At 45.3% G+C, this 19,683-nt stretch overlaps 2 protein-coding genes across 2 annotated transcripts; both read left to right on the top strand.

The window, feature by feature from the left end:
* Nucleotides 1-3,332: 3,332 nt before the first annotated feature.
* LOC129339349 (olfactory receptor 14I1-like) lies at nt 3,333-4,301 on the top strand. Its single transcript, XM_054993933.1, has one exon. The coding sequence runs from the start codon at nt 3,333-3,335 to the stop codon at nt 4,299-4,301; it is 969 nt and encodes a 322-aa protein (XP_054849908.1).
* Nucleotides 4,302-13,655: 9,354 nt separating this feature from the next.
* On the top strand, nt 13,656-14,615 carry LOC129339348 (olfactory receptor 14I1-like). The gene has a single exon (XM_054993932.1). The coding sequence runs from the start codon at nt 13,656-13,658 to the stop codon at nt 14,613-14,615; it is 960 nt and encodes a 319-aa protein (XP_054849907.1).
* Nucleotides 14,616-19,683: the final 5,068 nt, after the last annotated feature.

The raw sequence follows: 19,683 nt of genomic DNA, 5'->3' as shown, positions 1-19,683 counted from the left end.
AGACAGAGGGAAGGCCTATCCATCCCAACTGGTAGCACAGCCCGATACAGGCAGTACTTGCACCTGCTGCAGGTGCAAGGAGCCACTGGCATAACTAGGCCAAATAGTTGGGCCTGCAGAAGGCCAACCAAGCATGGGATATGTCTCCAAAACAGAAGATGCAGGAGCGCCGGTAGCAGCTACCTGCCCCAAAGAGCCCCCGGGCCAAGTGGCACTCTGCTTGGGCAAAGGATCCGTACCATCAGGCATGGGTCGTTCCACTGCTATGGCAACTTGCCCACTGTCAGCTGACTATTCCTGGTCAATGTCAGCCACACTCTCAGTTGATGTTGGATTGTCCTGGCTGCTGCCTCCATCACTTGCCACCACTCCTGATACTCCCTCCAGGCAGAAAGACAAGAGACAAAATCCTTATTAAAAGCAGCAATTGTAATTCTTTTAGCACCTTTGCATGGCTAAACAGGTGCAACAGCTGATGCTGTACCACTCCTTGCCCTCTCAAGAGCAACAATGCGCTCCATAAGTTCCTGCCTGCCTGGGCTATCATCCTCGTCTGAGGGAGACAGAGCCCGAGTAGGGTTACGCGGCACTGGCCATTTACAGGCCACTTCCCCATTGATGGGCCACCGCCTTTTCTGGGCAGCATAAACCTTCCCAAATGATGACACAGCAGCCGTTAATAATGTGTTGGACAGGCTCGCGGCTTTACCCCTTAACCAACTGCTGACGCTAGCCCTGACAGGTAGCACTAAGCCCCATCAAAAGTAGCAATTGCCAGGAGCAGTACCAAGCTGCCACACAAGATGGTGCCGAGCACAGTCCTGAGCAGATCTGCCTGCCAACAGAATGGCTGTCAGGCAGAAACAGGCCACCAGTAATTCTCCACCACAAGATGGCGCCGAGCACAGCCCTGAGCAAATCTGCCTGCCAACAGAATGGCTGTCAGGCAGAAACAGGCCACCAGCACTTCTCCACCAAAAGATGGCGCTGAGCACAGCCCTGAGCAAATCTGCCTGCCAACAGAATGGCTGTCAGGCAGAGACAGGCCACCAGTAATTCTCCACCAAAAGATGGCGCTAGGCACAGCCCTGAGCAAATCTGCCTGCTAACAGAATAACTGTCAGGTAGAGACAGGCCCTCTTTTATGGCCCACAAAAATATAGGCTCAGGTGCTGTTTTACCAGTAAGCCAAAGTGAAGAACACCGGCTCTGTTTTATAAGTTACTTTATTTTACTCCTTGCCGGTGGTGGGGGGAGGCTAAATGGAAACAAACAGGCTTATGGCAGGAAGAGGGGTTTATGTGTGAGTGGGGGGGGGGGAGAGGGCTCTCACCACCCACTTTCTCCAAGACAACTATTAAGGGGAGAGACCCCACCCAAGTTGGGCCAAAGTCCCTCCAATACAGCCTAGCTGCCTGCCATCCCAGTGCCCCACCAGCCTGCTCAATTAAACTGCTCAATTACTCTAGCCCCAACAGGCCCTGAAACCCTGGCCTGTATTATGCGCTGCAGCCACCAGCCGCCTCCGACAGTCTCCAAGAGCTGACTGCTATCGCTGCCTTCCAACTGCCTCCATTGCCTCCATCAACGTTTGTTCAGCACACATTCCTCCCTTCAGCTTCACCACTCAAAGGAAGGCAGAGCAAAGAGCTCTTGTTTCACCGAGCACTCAAAGAGACTGCAGCTGGGAAGAGAGGAGCCGCCTGAATCAGGCTCTTGGCTCCGCCCCCCGGCTAAGCCCAGGATGTCTGGGAAGGGAGCCTGTCTCCTTTCCTCCAGGGCGGGGCCGCAAAGGACGGCTCCCAGCTTAAGCTGCATTCTGCTGCTGCTGGGAGAGCCACATTCTTGCTCTCTCTCTCCTGTTTGCCTTCCCTTCATCTTCACTTCACCCATTCCAAATATGGAGCATGCAAAGAGGTAGCCGAAAAATCCCTCCGTCCTGCAGACTTGTGTTGGCAGCAGCAGTCCCTGCTGTGGAAAGGAAGGAGGAAGTGCCTGTGTTGGTGCTGAAACTTGTGTCCTTTATGGAAGAAATACTGTTTGCAGTTGCAGTGCAGAAAGTGACTCTCTACTTGTACCCCAATCTTCAATGCTCTCCCCCGCCGCCTTTCTGCTCACCCTGATCATCCTCCTCAGGCTCCCCTGCCCTCAGTATTACCCCCTCTCCCCTCCTCTGAGGGTAATGATGATGGCTGTGGGGGCTCCTGTACTTTGCCCCCCTGCTTGCTTGCATCAACCTGTGGCTCCCCCTCCTCCAATATCTGCTGCATGTGGTGAGGAAAGTGGCCTAAGGCCAGCAGAGGCATGTTGTGTGTGAAAACACAGACAAAGCTCCTCAGGTTTTTGAGGGGGATTTTAACTCCCCGTCTATTTTAAAATACTTTTCGGAATTTCTGCAACCTGGCTGATTCCCTACATTTGTAGAAAATGCTTCCTTTAGTGTAACAGGCCATGATCCACAGGATTAAGGATCTGCAGATTGGGGCTGCTTGGCTTTTAGAATGTATAATAAAATAATGATTTGTAATGTATTTTTACTCTTCATTTCTTGATATTTTACAGATTAGAAAAAAATGGTAAAAGATGGCACGTGGTACTCTAATCCACTAGAAGAATTTGGCGGAAGCTAAGAGTGAAGAACAGTATTCATATATCCTCAAATTCAATTATTCATTGATAATGTTGATTTTAGGATAACAGTGCCAGGGAAAGGGTGAATAGAAAATTTGTAAGGTGGGTTGACACCATGTAGAATGGAGTGCTCTATGTTTTCTGAATGATGTATTGTCGAAGGCTTTCACGGCCGGAGAACGATGGTTGTTGTGGGTTTTCCGGGCTGTATTGCCGTGGTCTTGGCATTGTAGTTCCTGACGTTTCGCCAGCAGCTGTGGCTGGCATCTTCAGAGGTGTAGCACCAAAAGACAGAGAGATCTCTGTCTTTTGGTGCTACACCTCTGAAGATGCCAGCCACAGCTGCTGGCGAAACGTCAGGAACTACAATGCCAAGACCACGGCAATACAGCCCGGAAAACCCACAACAACCATTTTTCTGAATGAGTTATAAAAGTGCCTGGAAGGTTTGTCTGGAAAACACTGGGTTGGAGTGTCAGACTAAGATGTGGCTGATCGAGGTTTGAATCCCTGTTCTGCCATGGAAGCTTGCTGGGTGACATTGGGTCAGTAATGTAAGGGAAGTACATACTACGTTCTTGTCACATTTTTGCAAGTATTTAACGTATAAATAAGACATTTTTAGTATACTAATAATACATTTTTATTCTTTAAAGTCAAAAGAGAAAACTTCTAATCTTCCTCCCACAGTTACTATTCAAATGAACAGAGAAGACAAAATGGCCAACCTGACTTCTATATCCCAGTTCCTGCTCCTGGAATTCTCCGAGATCCGAGAACTGCAGGTCTTACACTTCTTTGTGTTCCTAACAATATACTTGATAGCCATAACTGGGAATCTTATCATGTTTGCTGTAATAGCCTTTGATCACCATCTTCATACCCCCATGTATTTTTTCCTAATGAACTTGGCAGTATTGGACCTTGCATCTGTATCTGTTATAGTACCCAAAGCTCTAGCTAATTCCCTCACAAACAGCAGATCGATTTCTTATTCAGGATGTGTTGCTCAAGTTTTCTTTTATTTTGCCTTTCAGTCTTCAGATTATGCCATTCTAACAATAATGGCATATGACCGTTACGTTGCTATTTGCAATCCACTACAATATGAGACACTTATGCACAAAGGAGCCTGTATTCACATGGTCTTCGGTGCGTGGGTTAGTGGAGTCCTCAATGCTATATTACAGACTGCAGGCACTTTCACAATTACCTTCTGCTCTAACATTGTCAATCAGTTCTTTTGTGAAATCCCACAGTTATTAAAGCTTTCCTGCAATGACTTGTACCTAATTGAAGTTGGGTTTCTTTTATTTGGTTGTAGCTTGGGGATAGGTTGTTTTACCTTTATTGTCAGAACTTATATACAGATCTTTTCTACAGTTCTCCGAATCCCTTCTGTGCAAGGTCAGAAAAAAGCCCTCTCCACTTGCATTCCCCATATTACTGTGGTTTCTTTGCTTGTGTTCACTGGACTCTTTGTCTATGCAAGACCTCCCACTGACATTTCATCTTATCTAGCTATAGCTTTTTCTGTGATATATGCCATAATCCCTCCTTTGCTGAATCCATTCATTTACACCATGAGAAATAAGGAAATACAGACAGCTTTGTGGAAACTGTACAATTTGGGATATTTTTCTAAACTATCTTCAGTTAAGCTGTTCTAAGAGAATAAGATTGTACACACTACTGTTTAGTGCAATGTTCATCCTGTTTTTACCTCTGAGCCACACAAATAAAATGAGTTTGACTGTTTTGTCTTTGGCCATCATTTCTTTGCCCACGATTCCTACTGGCCAGCTCAAAACATGATAGAGAAGATATTGAAAAGTTCAGCAGTCCATGCTGAAATTGATAGTGGATGGAATTATTTTGAACTCCTTATTGATCAAGGTAACCAATCAAATCAAGAATTCCTGAAAGAATGTCCTGAAAACAGATGTAAATCTATGATGCAATTTATGAAACAATTGTTCTTGCAGCCAAAAGAACATCTGGCTTTGCACATACAGATATCAATTTCCTTATTGCCCCAATTCTCACCTTGGTTGCATAAAGTCAGTCACCCTCATAAGGTCAAACTAGACTGAGGTTTTCAAAGAGTTGGCTATAGGTTCCTGAGGCCCAAGCTGGTTTCCCCACAGCCACAGAGCAGCAGTGGGGAATGGCTGTTAAAAAAATAAAGGACAGCCCAAATGGCCTCTGAACACCACAGTGAGGAAGGAAGAACTCCTGCCTCCCCATTTGAGATGTTTTCTAAAATGGTGAGCAGTAGTCCCTGTTTTTGCTGCTCCACATGGTGTATTCTGTGTATATGGAGCAGTAAAAACTGAAAAATACCCTCGCTCCATGCTATTGTGACATGGGAAAACAGCTTTTGTGGGGGAGAGACAGAAGCTCCTTCTGCCTTGGCTTTCTGAGGCCATTTGGGCTCTCCTTTATGTTTTTTTTAGTTTTATTTTATTAATAGTTTTTACAAGAGAAGACATATTATAAGTAAATAACCAAAATTTGTTATCTTTTTTTTTTATATAATTTTTTATTTTCAATATCTAACATACAACTACTACATACATACATACCCTACAGAACAGTAACTACAAAAGACTACAATAACACAAGGGATAGGAAAGAGGAGGAAAAAAAGAGAGAGGGAGGGAGGGGTGGAAAAAAGGGGAAGGTACCCTACAAACACTAAACACTAAACACTACATTTCTGTTTTCCCTTCATACTGCCATTATTCAAAAGTTAAAGCTTTATATTATATTGATGGAGTGGTTGACCTTACTAAATGCAAATTACAATTTAATTTCAAGTTAAATTTTTCTTCCCCTCCTGGGTCCCGGACGGAGTTCTCTCTGCGCAACTGCAGCCGCAGTGCTCGTTTCCTCCCCCTCCCCCTCAGACTTCTCCTTTTCATCTTGCTTGGTGCACTGGAATTCTGGGTTCCTGTCCTCAAAATCCAAAAAAAAAAAATTATGTTATCATACCTTAAACACGCTGTTCAATATGAGTTATCCAAAAAGACCAAGTTGTTTCATAGTGAGTCAAATTCTTTCCTCTTTGTAAGAAGGTCAATTTAATCATAACAAGCATTGGAGATAGAAAGGCCACAACTTTATTGGCTACAGCTTATCAAAGCCTTGGTATTGCATGGGGCGTAGATCCCTGATCGGTAGATCCGCCTGCCAGCCGATCACTCCCTGACTCCCTAAGACACTAACTGAAGGGGGCCACTGTGGGATGACAGTAAGTGACAACCCACGTTGATGTATGCCTCTGTATGATTCTCCTGTCTTCTGGGAGTGAGCATGCCCCAGCAGCCCCCAAGTTGGGCTTGTTGGTGTCCTGCATTGCTCCCAAAATCCAATAAGAGGATCCCTTGCTATAGGTAAATAGAGCAAACAGGCAATGTTAACCCCAAACCGATGTGTGCCCAATGCCCAAACCACCACAAGAGCCTCAAAATACCTCCTGCCAAGGCTCCTAAAGCTGCAACCAAAGTATGGGTCCATCCAGACTACAGGAGAACAAGCAACCTGTCCTAGCCTGACAGGTGCACACATCGGGACTCCTAGCAACCAATGCTTCCACAAGATACCATAGCATCCCTGTCCATGGTTTCCTTGCCAGATATGTTGTTCTACCCTGGCACCCATTGGGGCTAACCTTTCAGCAAGCCATGCTTCAGACTGAATGTCAGAAAAGCATCCATGAACAATGCAGGATCCAATGGTTGGAAGCCCATGTCAGCCAAAATCATTATGAAAAGTCCTGGCTTGCCGCTGCCTAGGCTGCCGGGCTTGATGCCAAGATCATGTAGCTGATTGACTTATCAATGATGGACCTGATCCCCCAAGCACACATCCATCCCCTCTGTCAATGCATGGAGTCAGTCTAATGTTTGCTACAGCACCAACTTGCACAACTAAAAAGACATGGTCAGAGAGATCTTCAGCCCTGATGAATACAAGACCCATATTCCCCCATGCCCCCATGACAGGGATCACCATCCCACTGCCCAGCAATGAAGGCTGTGATGGGTGCCCTCCTGGTGCCATGCTGAGAATGTGCTGTCTGCCTTCCATGACCCCTGCTCTGTGCCCAGAGTACAGCGAAAAACCTCCAAGATCCCAGCCAATCCTGCATGGAGGAAAATCCCTTCCTGACTCCAAAGCAGCAATCAGTATTATCCTGAGCACATAAAAAATGGCCATCAGACATAGTGAGAAAATGGGAGGTTCCATGGGCACCAAACAGACTTCCTTAGGGCAAAAGTGGTGTGGCAAGTAAAAAATTGCCACCAATTCCCATGTAGCCTTGATTTGTGCAATTGGTTCATACACATCAGTGCTGGCATCCAGATCTAAATATGTCACTCCAATTGTCCAGGGGGATGTATGAATGGTAGAGACTGAGATATGGCAATTAGATCCTCCTATTGATTTTGATTATGCCCCATACCAGGACAGGTTGATGGATGCTGGGTTTGATCTCAGACCTCCGGATCCCTAGCCCTATACCATTTAATGAGTGGTTTACTTTGTTCTCCTTAGATTGAACTTGAATGTAAGGATTTGTTACCTATTCCCAAATTAGTCAGCCATTATGAGCTGGAGACAAAATACAGAAGCTGCAATAAATCTGTTCAGTTCCTGAACTGACTGTCTCCCTGAAATTTTGATGTCTATGCAACAAAAGAACCACATGGGTGTGCAAAGCCAAATGAAGTTGTGAAGGAATTTGGTTGTGTATTTCAGCATTTGGGTAATTAGACAAAGACATGACTCACCAAAGCTGTTCTCTGTCAAATTCATCCATGACTAGATGCTTCTGAGACCACTTCATTGCCATGCAATTATGTCTGCTTGGAAGCCCATCCTATGTTCACAGAGCACTTCATGTTGTTTGTTTGTTTGTTTGTTTTGATGTATACCCCCCTCCCCATGAGTGGGCTCAGGGTGGCTCACCACATCCATAAATACAATGAGTTAATCATAAAACTATAAAATCAATTATAACAATCATTAAAATAGTTCAGGATCAGGCTACTTAAATAAACAGTTGGGTGTCTGTATATGGGCATATATATGGGCATAGCACATGGCCAAGGGTAATTCCAGAAAAAGTGGTGATCTTAAGTGGAAGAAGGGGGGAAACACGCTGGCCCTCAGCCAAAGGCCCAATGGAACATCTCTGTTTTACAGCCCCTGTGGAACTGGTAAATTGACAGTCGTGCTTTTGAGAGTCATCTTGGGCCTTTTTCATATGGCACACTTTAAGTCTGGACTTCATGTCCAGGTTTTTTTTCTGGGAAAAGAGGCAGTGGAACATTTTTTTCATACACTATTGCTGAGTATTTTCAAGAGGTGCTAGAACTCCGTTCCACCGCATTCCCATAGAATAAAAGCCCTGCTCATGTCAATCAGTGCTGAATTTGCTTGGGCTCCTGAAATTTTGCACGGCACAACTTCAAGGCGATTTGGTCTCTAATTTCTTAGTTTGAGACAAATTGAGATGTATGTATTTGAAGCAGCCTTTTGTGGGGGCTGGAGCTGATGTGACATGCTTTTTAAAAAAATTCAGCACACATGTCGTAACATTGCAATGTGTCTGTCATCTCCCTCCTTCTCCCTGTGCCTGTATTCGCTGATTGAGCAGTCTTGTGCCCACCATTTTTAAAAAATTCTGAAGAGGCAATTAGTGGCATGGTTCTAGAGGGAACCTACAAAAAATAAAATAAAGAGAGAATCTGTGGAGAGGTTGGGAGGGAACCGTTTCTGCAGGCATTTGAGAGATGAGGACACAACCTTACAATCTTTCCCTCATTTAAAAAATGAAAAATAAAGAGGGAGTCTGCAGAGCAGAGTAAGGAGAGTGTGGTTTGTACCAGATGGCCAATCAATCAGCACCCAAGGAAAGGGAAAGGGGAGGGGAAAGATATAGTATCCGGGGTCTGAGGTTCAGCCCCCAGACTTACTGGGAGGAGGGGAGAGGAGGCAGCCGGGAGACAGCTTCCCTGCTGCCTGACAGTCATCCAGGTCCCAAACAGGCCAGCAACAGGGGGGGGGGAGAAGAACCTAAGTCGCAGAGGGTCAGATGAGGCAGGTGGAAGCCAGCTATCCCCACCCTCCAGTGGGAGGCTAAGAGCCCAGGAAAAGAAAGTGAGGACAGCCAGGAGGAGACCAGACCAGAGGGAGAAGGCACAGGAGATGGGGACAGCCAGCCATCAACCAGCCAGACCGCAACCTTACTGGCAGGGGAGGAAAGGCAGCAAAGGCAGCACAGGAGGACCATGCCCCAACCTGCAAGCAGGCTAGAAGGGAGTAGCAAGGACAAGGTGAGGCTGGGAGTAAGGCAACCTCAGGTGGAGCTGCCTGAGGCAATCAGCAAAGGAAGCCCAGCAGCCAGTAAAGGAGGCACAGGTGTGGCCTGCCAGAGCAACCCCAGGTGTGGCTGCCTAGGTCAGCCTGAGCAGTGACTAGAGTGCTGGGGGCGTGGCTGGTGGAGCCAGGAATTGGTGAAGAGATATAAGGGAAGTCTACCCAGAGGATGGGGTGGGTTGTGTAGGAGTGGTGATAGAGAGGTGAAGAGTTAGGAGGGAGGGAGGGAGGGAGGGAGGGAGGGAGGGAGGGACGGACGGACGGACGGACGGACGGACGGACGGACGGACGGACGGACGGACGGACGGACGGACGGACGGACGGACGGAGAGTCAGAGTCAGAGTCAGAGTCAGAGTCAGTCTGTCTAAGTGTAAGAGTGAGAGGAGGAGGAACGGATGAGAGGGTGAGGTATACCCCCCTATGGCTGTTGTTCAGAAGCCTGCACCAAGCCTACAGGAGGCCTCACAGAAGCCCTTGACAGGCACTAAGACAGCCCAAGCAGCTGCGTCCCAACTGGGGTGGGGCAAGGCCACTTAACAGGCAGCCCATGTGCAGTACTAGGGCACCCAGCACAGCAATGTCCCAGGCAGGGCTGGGTGGAGACGAAGCCCAAGGGCACTCAACAAGCAACAGTCCAACAGGTGCAGCTGCGTCCAGGCATAGACCTGACATTCAGTTAGGGACTAAGAATGCCACATGCACATAGGATGCATCAGCAGCAGTTCACAGTAGCTTTTTAAAAAGTCGCCATATGTACACTTGGAAAAAAGTCAGGGGAAAGCCAGGGAAAGGTCAATTCTGCATCTCACACCTCCTTTCTTTGTGTGGAAATCTGGAGATCAAGAGAAGCAGAATGGAATCAGAATCGCTCTAACTTAACTGTGCAGAAAAGACCTTGATTGCCCACTTCTGCACTTTTCCCAGCTCAGTAACATCTTCTTTTTGGTATATCAACACACCAACCAGCACTGACACACTATTCCAAATTAGTCCACATTTTAGATCTATACAAGGGGATTACTAAATTGTCTGTTTTATTTTTAACCTAATTTTTATTTTTCCTAATGATCCTCAGCATGGAGTTTGTCTTTTGCTTTAATCACTGCCACACAAACCATAAGACCTCTTTTCCTTTTTGCAAAAAAATCCCTTAGTTTGTTCAGGAAGAAAGAACAAACCAGTAGCCAGTGCACTGTTGCACTTCTCTGTCTTCCACACCACTGAATAATGTAAACAAAACCATTGAGTTGCAATGAAATTTGGTATCTGTTATGAGTGTCCTGTCTTTTTTCTTATATCTCTTATAATTTTTCCAGTAAAACCTGCCAGTTTCTGTAAACCTGCAACTTGAAAGGTTACTCTTCTTACTGTCAAGTTCTTCCTCACTTCAGCCCTATAGTAAGACCCTCTTTCTCACTAATATACTGCTCCATCTGGAAGACTGAGGTTTTAAAGCATGTGCTCTGTTCACTCCACATCCCTGTGAGGTAATAATAATAATAACATTCGATTTATATACTGCCCTTCAGGACAACTTAATGCGCACTCAGAGTGGTTTACAATGTATGCTATTATTACCCCACAACTTTCACCCTGTGAGGTGGGTGGGGCTGAGAGAGCTCCAGAGAACTGTGACTCACCCAAGGTCTCCCAGCTGGCTTCAAGTGGAGGAGTGGGGAATCAAACCTGGCTCTCCAGATTAGAGTCCCACACTCTTAAACACTACACCAAACTGGCAGGTAGGAACTGATATCTCTCTTCGTTATATGCCCACATAAATTCCAGATTACCCAACCTCAGTTTAAGGTCCTTGAATCCTGGACCCTAAAGGCCTGCCATTCCCCTAGTCTAATTGAAAAGACTTAACCCATCAAAGAGATGGAAAATGTTTCACATAGGGCTACAAAAGTGTCCCCCCGCCACACAAAGATGGTGCCTTGTTTCCCAGCCTGGATGCAGAATAAAAGGCTCCAAGAGAATCTTCTGTCACCCTAAACAGACAACTATATCTCCTGGCTCATACATAACATTATTTTCTTATTCTAATATCTAGCAACAGTTGGTGCATTAAAGACACAAGTTTGGTTCTTAAATATAGCAGACCCACAACATGGGAAGAAAATCTAATTGTACTGAAACTACGGATTAATTAAAATAATCTCCTCAAAATTGGGACAATTTTTATGGAAGGTGGGGTAAATTTTTTATTAAGATTAAATAAATAAATAAATTCCAGGTGATTCATGATAGTTGGAATGAGTACAGTAGTCAGCTCTGACCTGACCTTGGGAAGAAGGCCTTGTTTCTTGTACCAGTCTATCTCACTCCAAAATAGAAGTGCTGAAAAAACAGAGTCCTGAAAAGAAGGTCCTGTAACATACACTATAGGGGGCTTGGCAGGACCTTTGAGTTTCCTGTTGACGTTGACCTGGACTTTCCCCTTTACCCATCACAAATTGATTGAGGGAAGGGGCATGACATATGTTGGGAACGATTTAAGCATCAAGAAGACATCAATACATCCTTGTTGCTTCTGTGGGCCAAGCTACACATGACGAATGACACTTGAATGGCAAATGGATTGAGTGGAGGGCAAGTGAACAGGGAGAAATACACTTGCCGTTCAAGTGTCATTCGTCATGTGTAGCTTGGCCCTGAGATTCCAGAATCCAAGCCAGGGAACTTCAGGGTCTGAGGGCCAAGCTACACATGACGAACGACACTTGAACAGCAAGTGTATTTCTCCCTGTTCACTTGCCCTCCACTCAATCCACTTGCTGTTCAAGTGTCATTCGTCATGTGTAGCTTGGCCCTGAATTAATCTGAGGGTTCTGAATTAATTTCTAGATGTTCAACCAATATCTAGATGATTAATTTTGTCTTCTGGATATATGGCAAGTCCAAGCAAGTGACACCATCTGTCTCACCTATTTTTCTTTGGAAGCCTCTCATTTTCCTGTAACATTTGCAAAGTCAAAAAGGATTCTTTCTGAGTTAATAAACGTGACCTTTAAAATAGAATATCATCTGCCAACTTCTAACATGCATTTAACATTCCACACCCTAATCCTAAATTCTCATTTGAGTTGTAACATTACAAAAAGAGAGCTAGTAGCAGAATCTTGCAAGCATCTCACAGCCTATTAATGTTCTAATGATATGTTTAAATTTGTTATAGCTGATAAAAGAAAATTTCGGCAACATTGGGGTGTCCTGGACTCTTGGGATCAAGTTAACAAGAAAACAAAGCAGGGTTTCATTACATCTTCCTGCCATTTAAACTCCCTTCTTCATGCCAGATGATATCAAAATCCATCCACATCATAGCAGCCTCCAGAGGAAGATCATAAATGGGAGAATACCTGGAAATGCATGTGCAAGTTTTATGACCTAAAGCAGATCAAAGACCTACTAAATCTCACACTGAAAGGTATATATAGAAAAAATTGTAAGGTATCTTGATAAGATTTCCTTTTAGATAATTATTTTGTCATTAACTAGAACTGTTTGTTAACTTTGTCCTTCTGTTTCCTTTCACTTTTCCCTCGGTTTAACTTTGCACTTTTATATTTAGAATACACTTAACACCAGAAGCCAGTGGGAATATCATAACCCAAAGTGGTCAGCTTCTTCGGTAAGCAGAATGGTTGTCTTAACATTCTGTTACTGCCCAGATCATTTTTTTCTGTTGGAGAATATGCCTTTGTATGTTGCTAATGATGAACTCAACAAAGAACTTAACAGTTTTATTTGGGCTGAAAAAAGTGAAGGTTTTGCATGACATTTTATGAAGAAAAAAGTGGAAGGGAGAACTTTTGAGCTCAGAGTGTAAAATATATTACTTTGAACTCATGTTAAAAATCATCTATAAACAGATCCATAAAAATCTGAAACAGGTTAGGACAGGACAAGGGAAAACTCGCAAGGAAATTGCAAGAGAGGCTGTCCCACTCCATCCTCTTTTGCTTCCTCCTCTCTCCCCCACTCCATTTCTCACTTTCTCTCTCTGAGTATTCCTTTTTCTCCCTTTCCCGATGCCCATTGTATCATATACATGCTCTTACTTTCTCTCTTTCTCTGTCACTCAACCCATAACTCTCTTTCACAAAGCCCAACTCTGTTTCTTGCTCTTTCCCCATCCTTGGGGCTCTGTCTGCCTTCCCTTACTCCTCATTTCTCCCCAGTGCAAAGCTTGAGCAATGAGAGGGAAGTCTCCGGTGAACTTGCGTTGGCTGCAGCTGCTGCTGCTGTGAAAAGGAAGGAGACAGTGCCTGTGTTGGCAGACACTGAAGGTTGTGTACCCTTCCTGGAAAAAATACTATGTGCAGTTGTGGTGCAGAAAGCTGGCTGGATCCAAATGAATGGATGGATGACCCTGTCCAAGGTATGCCATCGACAGTTCCTTGGGTGTGCTTCGCTTAGTATGTCAATAGTTTTCAGAGTGTGTGTGGTTTTTTTGTATTTTTTCTTAAATATATAATGCAAGGGAAGAACATACTTTACATAATTTACTCCTCTTTAAATTTATACAAGTATTTTACCTATATATAAGACATTGTATTATAGTAATAATACATTTTTATTCTTTAAAGTCAAAAGAGAAAACGTCTATCTTCCTCCCACAGTTACTATTCAAATGAATAGAGAAGACAAAATGGCCAACCTGACTTCTACATCCCAGTTCCTGCTCCTGGAATTCTCCGAGATTCGAGAACTGCAGGTCTTACACTTCTTTGTGTTCCTAACAATATACTTGATAGCCATAACTGGGAATCTTCTCATGTTTGCTGTAATAGCCTTTGATCACCATCTTCATACCCCCATGTATTTTTTCCTAATGAACTTGGCAGTATTGGACCTTGCATCTGTATCTGTTATAGTACCCAAAGCTCTAGCTAATTCCCTCATGAACAGCAGATCGATTTCTTATTCAGGATGTGTTGCTCAAGTTTTCTTTTATTTTGCCTTTCAGTCATCAGATCTTGCCATTCTAACAATAATGGCACATGACCGTTACGTTGCTATTTGCAATCCACTACAGTATGAGACAGTTATGCACAAAGGAGCCTGTATTCACATGGTCTTCGGTGCGTGGGTTAGTGGAGTCCTCTATGCTACATTACAGACAGCAGGCACTTTCACAATTACCTTCTGCTCTAACATTGTCAATCAGTTCTTTTGTGAAATCCCACAGTTATTAAAGCTTTCCTGCAATGATATATACCTAATTGAAGTTGGGTTTCTTGTATTTGGCTGTAGCTTAGGGATAGGTTGTTTTGTCTTTATTGTCAGAACTTATATACAGATCTTTTCTACAGTTCTCCAAATCCCTTCTGTGCAAGGTCAGAAAAAAGCCCTCTCCACTTGCATTCCCCATATTACTGTGGTTTCTTTGCTTCTGTTCACTGGACTCTTTGTCTACGCAAGACCTCCCACTGACAGTTCATCTTATCTAGATATAGCTTTAGCTGTGATGTATGCCATAATCCCCCCATTGCTGAATCCATTCATTTACACCATGAGAAACAAGGATATAAAGACAGCTGTATGGAAACTGTATAATTTGGGGCATTCTTCTAAATCCATATTTGCTTAAGCTGTTCTAATATAATAAGATTGTACTCACTACTGTACAGTGATGTCTTCATCCTATTTTTTTTTACCTCTGAGCTACACAAATAAAATGAATCTCAATGTTTTGTCTTTGGCCATCATTTCTTTGCCCATCATTTTTGTTGGCTAGCTCTCAACACAATAGAGAAAAAATATTGGTAAAGTTAGCAATCCATGCTGAAATTCAAAGTAGATTGAATAATTATGAACTCTTTATTGATTAAAATAACCAATTAAATTAAGAATTGCTGAAAGAATATCCTGAAAACAGATGTAAATCTATGATAGAATTCATGAAACATTTATTCTTGCAGCCAAAAGAACATCTGGCTTTGAACATGATGATATCTACTTCCGTATTGCCACAATTCTCATCTTCACTGGGCCATGTCACTAGAAGAACATGGGAAAGTTATCCATCCTCTTAAGGTCTAACTAGACATGCAGATTTTTATAGAGTTGGCTACAGGTTCCCCAGACCCAAGTTGGGTTTCCCACAGCCACTCAGCAGCTGTAGGGAATGACTGTTTAAAAAATAAAGGAGAGCCCAAATGATCTCAGAACTAGGGGTGTGCAAGGAAAAAACTTTCGGCTTTCTTGTTTCGGGATTACCCGAAACAAGATTCTCTACCGGCATTAGCCGAATGCCGAAACAAGAATCTCTTTCGGGATTCGGGATTCGGCATTATTTCGGCATTCTTTCGGGATTCTTTCGGGTTTTTTTGCTGGGAAAATGCCTCCGTCTTTCAGGACGCCTGGAGGAGGCATTTTCCCACCAAATAAGCCCAAAATTGGTGGGGACCTTCCTCTAACCCTTCTCTAACACCCACCCAAGTTTCAGACAGATTGGACTTTGGGGGGCCATGTTATGGCCCCCCAAAGCAGGTCCCCCCATCCTCCCATAAAGGAGCATCTTCTTCATTATTTCCTATGGGGAAAAAATGAAGAAGCAGGCTTCCTTTGCCAGGGGTGGCATTTTGCATGCAAAATGCCCCCCAGCCCTCAGGGGCCCTTCTCCCACCCCTCCTCCCACCCCCCACCGAGGCTCAGCCTGCTCCCACTTGGGGGGGCCATTTCATGGCCTCCCCAAGTAGGTGCTCTAATCTCTACCACTGACAGCTGGGGGAGGCTTGTGTTGCCAGGGGTGGCATTTTGCATGCAAAATGCCCCCCAACCCTCTGGGGCCCTTCTCCCACCCCTCCTCCCACCCCCCACCAAGGCTCAGCCTGCTCCCACTTGGGGGGGCCATTTCATGGCCTCCCCAAGTAGGTGCTCTCAGCCCCTAAAGTCCACCCTTCACAGCCCCACACAAACCCAATTCCCCCCCAGCTGCCACACACAGACCCAAATCCCCCCAGTAGCCCCTCACAGACCCAAATCAACCCCCACCTGCCCCACACCCACCATAACCCCAGGAACAGGCTGGCCTGCCCTCCCCTTTTGGGAACCCCTAAACTCTCTTTCCCAGGGCAGTTCTGCACAGACAAGGGGTGCCACAATGGTGGCAGTGCCAAATCGTCCCTGGGAAAGAGCACCTGCCCTGGCACACAGACAACCACCCCCCTGACCCCCCCACCACCCGCAGAGAAGGCTGGCCAGCCTGCCCCATTGTTCCCTATGCTGGGAACCAACCTCCCATCAAAGAAGGGAACACAGACACACAATCATTAAGTTTAAAAAACCTTTATTTTCTCATTTTCAAATTACAAGTGGTCAACAAATCACAACATATTACACTTATTGTCCCTCATAGCACAACACAACACAATTAACTACACATCAGAGAATCTTAAACACATTTTTTTTTTGAAATGGACAAACAGTAAAGTTTTGAACATTACAACAGGTCACATAGTGAGCGGGCACAACAGGGCATGGAAACAGAAGATGATCATAATAACTACCAGCCTAATACAACTCTCCCTCCATAAAACGACTTAATGGGGGGGAACCACTGCAACAAAATCCCCCCCCCAACCCTCTGGGGCCCTTCTCCCACCCTTCCTCCCATCCCCCCACCAAGGCTCAGCCTGCTCCCACTTGGGGGGGCCATTTCATGGCCTCCCCAAGTGGGTGCTCTGCTCTCATCTCTACCACTGACAGCTGGGAGAGGCTTGTCTTGCCAGGGGTGGCATTTTGCATGCCAAATGCCACCCTCACCCTCAGGGGCCCTTCTCCCACCCTTCCCCCCACCCCCCACCACATGCATTCCTTGACAATCAAGAAATCTGGAGTTAAATATAATGTGCATGTAAGTCCCTCAAAGACAGAAGCAATATGACCCATTTGATTTCCACAACCTCAGACACAATTAGGGATCCGTTTCCCCTTGGTGGGGGATCCCCCACTCTCACCTATCACCCCGAAGGGGGAAAGTCAGTGAATGAGCCTTCAAGGTACGCTCCAGGGGCTGCTGCCGTGATGTCACTGATGTCATCTGGCTGCCCTGAGAGTATGCCTGTGCTTTGCAGTGGGCTGATTTGGGCCCTGCAGGCCAAAGCAGGATCCCTTGTGGCCCAAATCTGCCTGCTGTGAATTGTGCGTGCTCCCCAGCCTTGTGTGATGATCACATCACTTCCTAGAACAGACATCATCATGCCAGAGCATTGCCATTAAATGATCATGCGTGTGTGAACAGACCCTATGTATCCTGTAGGCTTCAGTGATGGTATAGTAATGTTTTCACTCACATTATAGAGAGAGAGAGAGAGAGAGAGAAGGGGGGGAGGCACTGAAGCTAGATTATTTCTTCTATTTTACTGTCCCCTTCCAAAGCCAGGGTGGCATTGGCACAATGCCCCCCTCCCCCCGGCCAGAGCCTTAGTACCAGTATGCATTGACAGGCCCATGCATCATAGTCCTTTTTGAGACCCAGCCAAGTTGTGTGCCTTTTGGAGAAAAATGTTCAAGTTGCTGGTGGGGGTATGAACAATTTTTAGATATCCACTGTAGTGCAATGGCTAGAGAGTTGGTCTAGAATCTGGCAGACTCTGATTCTGTGCCTTGTAGGCTTGATGGATGTTCTTGGCTCAGCCTAAGTAAACAATTGTGTTGTGTTTTCCAGAGGCAGTCTAGGTGATTTTGGGGCCCTGGACAAATGTTCTTGACGGGGCCCCAGAACCAGTGCCGCCCCACCACTGGCTCCTTGCCAAGGCCAAGCAATTTGGCAACCTAGGCCCCAGATAGAGTGGGCAGGAGTGCGTTGTTTCCTTCCTCCCCCCCCCTCCACCCCCTCATACAACTAAGAAGGCCATCGGTGGAGTCACTCCAATGTGAGGCATGGAGCAGCTGTCTATTGTTAGCCTGGTTGTGATGAGGGTGAAACAAATCAAGGGAGAACAGCAATGTGTAAACCACTCTAGGTTCCCATGGGGGAGAAAACCGGGGCATAAGATAAACCTTTAATTTGGTGGGGAGGGGGTATATACATTTTATGTGTATGTGTCTGTATGTTTTTTGCATTCAAATCACTTGTGGTGTACTTTAGAATTATATTGAGCTCCACAGTATCCCAAAAACCTTGTCCATGTATTGCAAACCGAAGTCAATCTACCACATCTAGGGTATTCTTCTTTTCCCTACTGCCTTCAATTTTTCTTAGCATTATTGTCTTTTCTAGTGAACCTTGTCTTCTCATGATGTGACATAAGCACTATCATCAATTGATATCTTCAAGGGAGAAAGCAGGCCTGATTTGGTCTGGACATGTCTTTTTCGGAGTCCATGGTACATGTAAATTGAAACTTTCTTCCCACTTCACAGTGTGAATGCTTTTTCCTCCTATGAGCTTTGTCTAAATTTTACTGTACTGATACTGCTCATTTGGCCAAAAGGCCTGCCCTTGATCAATGCCACATTAAATACTTCATAATAAAAATATGTTTTTAGAACCATTTAAAAGTGTCCTTAAGTGCCATACGCCGATTTAAAAAACCATAAGCTAAATGTTTGGGAACACAACCAGATATGTGAATGACTGAAATGCAGCCCAATCCCACTGCTACTTAAAATCCATTTTTGATGGAGGTCTGGATTGTCTTACATTGGTGTCATTGGGCTTGGAATCAGGAACCTGGAAGCGTTCCATGGGGGCTACAACTTTCATGCCAAGGCTAAGAGGGTGGGAACGGGATCTCTCTGGGGTGGCAAACTCTGGCCTTGGAAGTTACTGGCAATTTGGGGGTGGGACTTGTGCAAAGGAAAATCTGAGTAGGGATCTCCCCCAGAATCCATGGTCCGCATTTGCCCTCTAAAGAGATTGCCCTTGGAAGCAGCCAGTTTATCTGTAGGGAACTACTCTCTCTAACCTGAACTCAAGCCCAACCAGGAGTTTGGCAGCCCTAGGAAAATTTCTGAAAAAGATGGCAAAGGAGGGCCAGCAACTGATAGAGGCATGGAAGCCCACACCAGGACAGTAGCAGGGGCCTACTTGGGCAAAAGGGACGACCAGTGCTCTCATCCCCCATAGTCCACTCCTTTCAGCCCCACACAAACCCAGTTCCCCCACCCCAGCTGCCACACACAGACCCAAATCCTCCACTCAGCCCCTCTCAGAACCAAAACCACCCTCAGCTGCCCCACACCGAGTACCCCAGGAACAGGCTGGCCAGCCTGCCCCATTGTTCCCTATGCTGGGAACCAACCTCCCATCAAAGAAGGGAACACAGACACACAATCATTAAGTTTAAAAAACCTTTATTTTCTCATTTTCAAATTACAAGTGGTCAACAAATCACAACATATTACACTTATTGTCCCTCATAGCACAACACAACACAATTAACTACACATCAGAGAATCTTAAACACAATTTTTTTTTTGAAATGGACAAACAGTAAAGTTTTGAACATTACAACAGGTTACATAGTGAGCGGGCACAACAGGGCATGGAAACAGAAGATGATCATAATAACTACCAGCCTAATACAACTCTCCCTCCATAAAACGACTTAATGGGGGGGAACCACTGCAACAGGGTCCAGCAGAACCTATGTCATTTCCTGTGGCTGTGCTTTCAGTTCAGACACACAAAGCTGAACTGGGCACTTCCA

Source organism: Eublepharis macularius, chromosome 12, assembly GCF_028583425.1.
Source record: "Eublepharis macularius isolate TG4126 chromosome 12, MPM_Emac_v1.0, whole genome shotgun sequence".
NCBI classification, from domain to species: domain Eukaryota; kingdom Metazoa; phylum Chordata; class Lepidosauria; order Squamata; family Eublepharidae; genus Eublepharis; species Eublepharis macularius.
Note: the sequence above shows the minus strand (reverse complement) of the source record. Positions and strands in the feature narration are given on the sequence as shown.

What these genes read in the sequence shown, in the direction of transcription:
- LOC129339349 (XM_054993933.1), top strand. Translation starts at nt 3,333, where the DNA reads ATGAACAGAGAAGACAAAATGGCCAACCTGACTTCTATATCCCAGTTC.
- LOC129339348 (XM_054993932.1), top strand. Translation starts at nt 13,656, where the DNA reads ATGAATAGAGAAGACAAAATGGCCAACCTGACTTCTACATCCCAGTTC.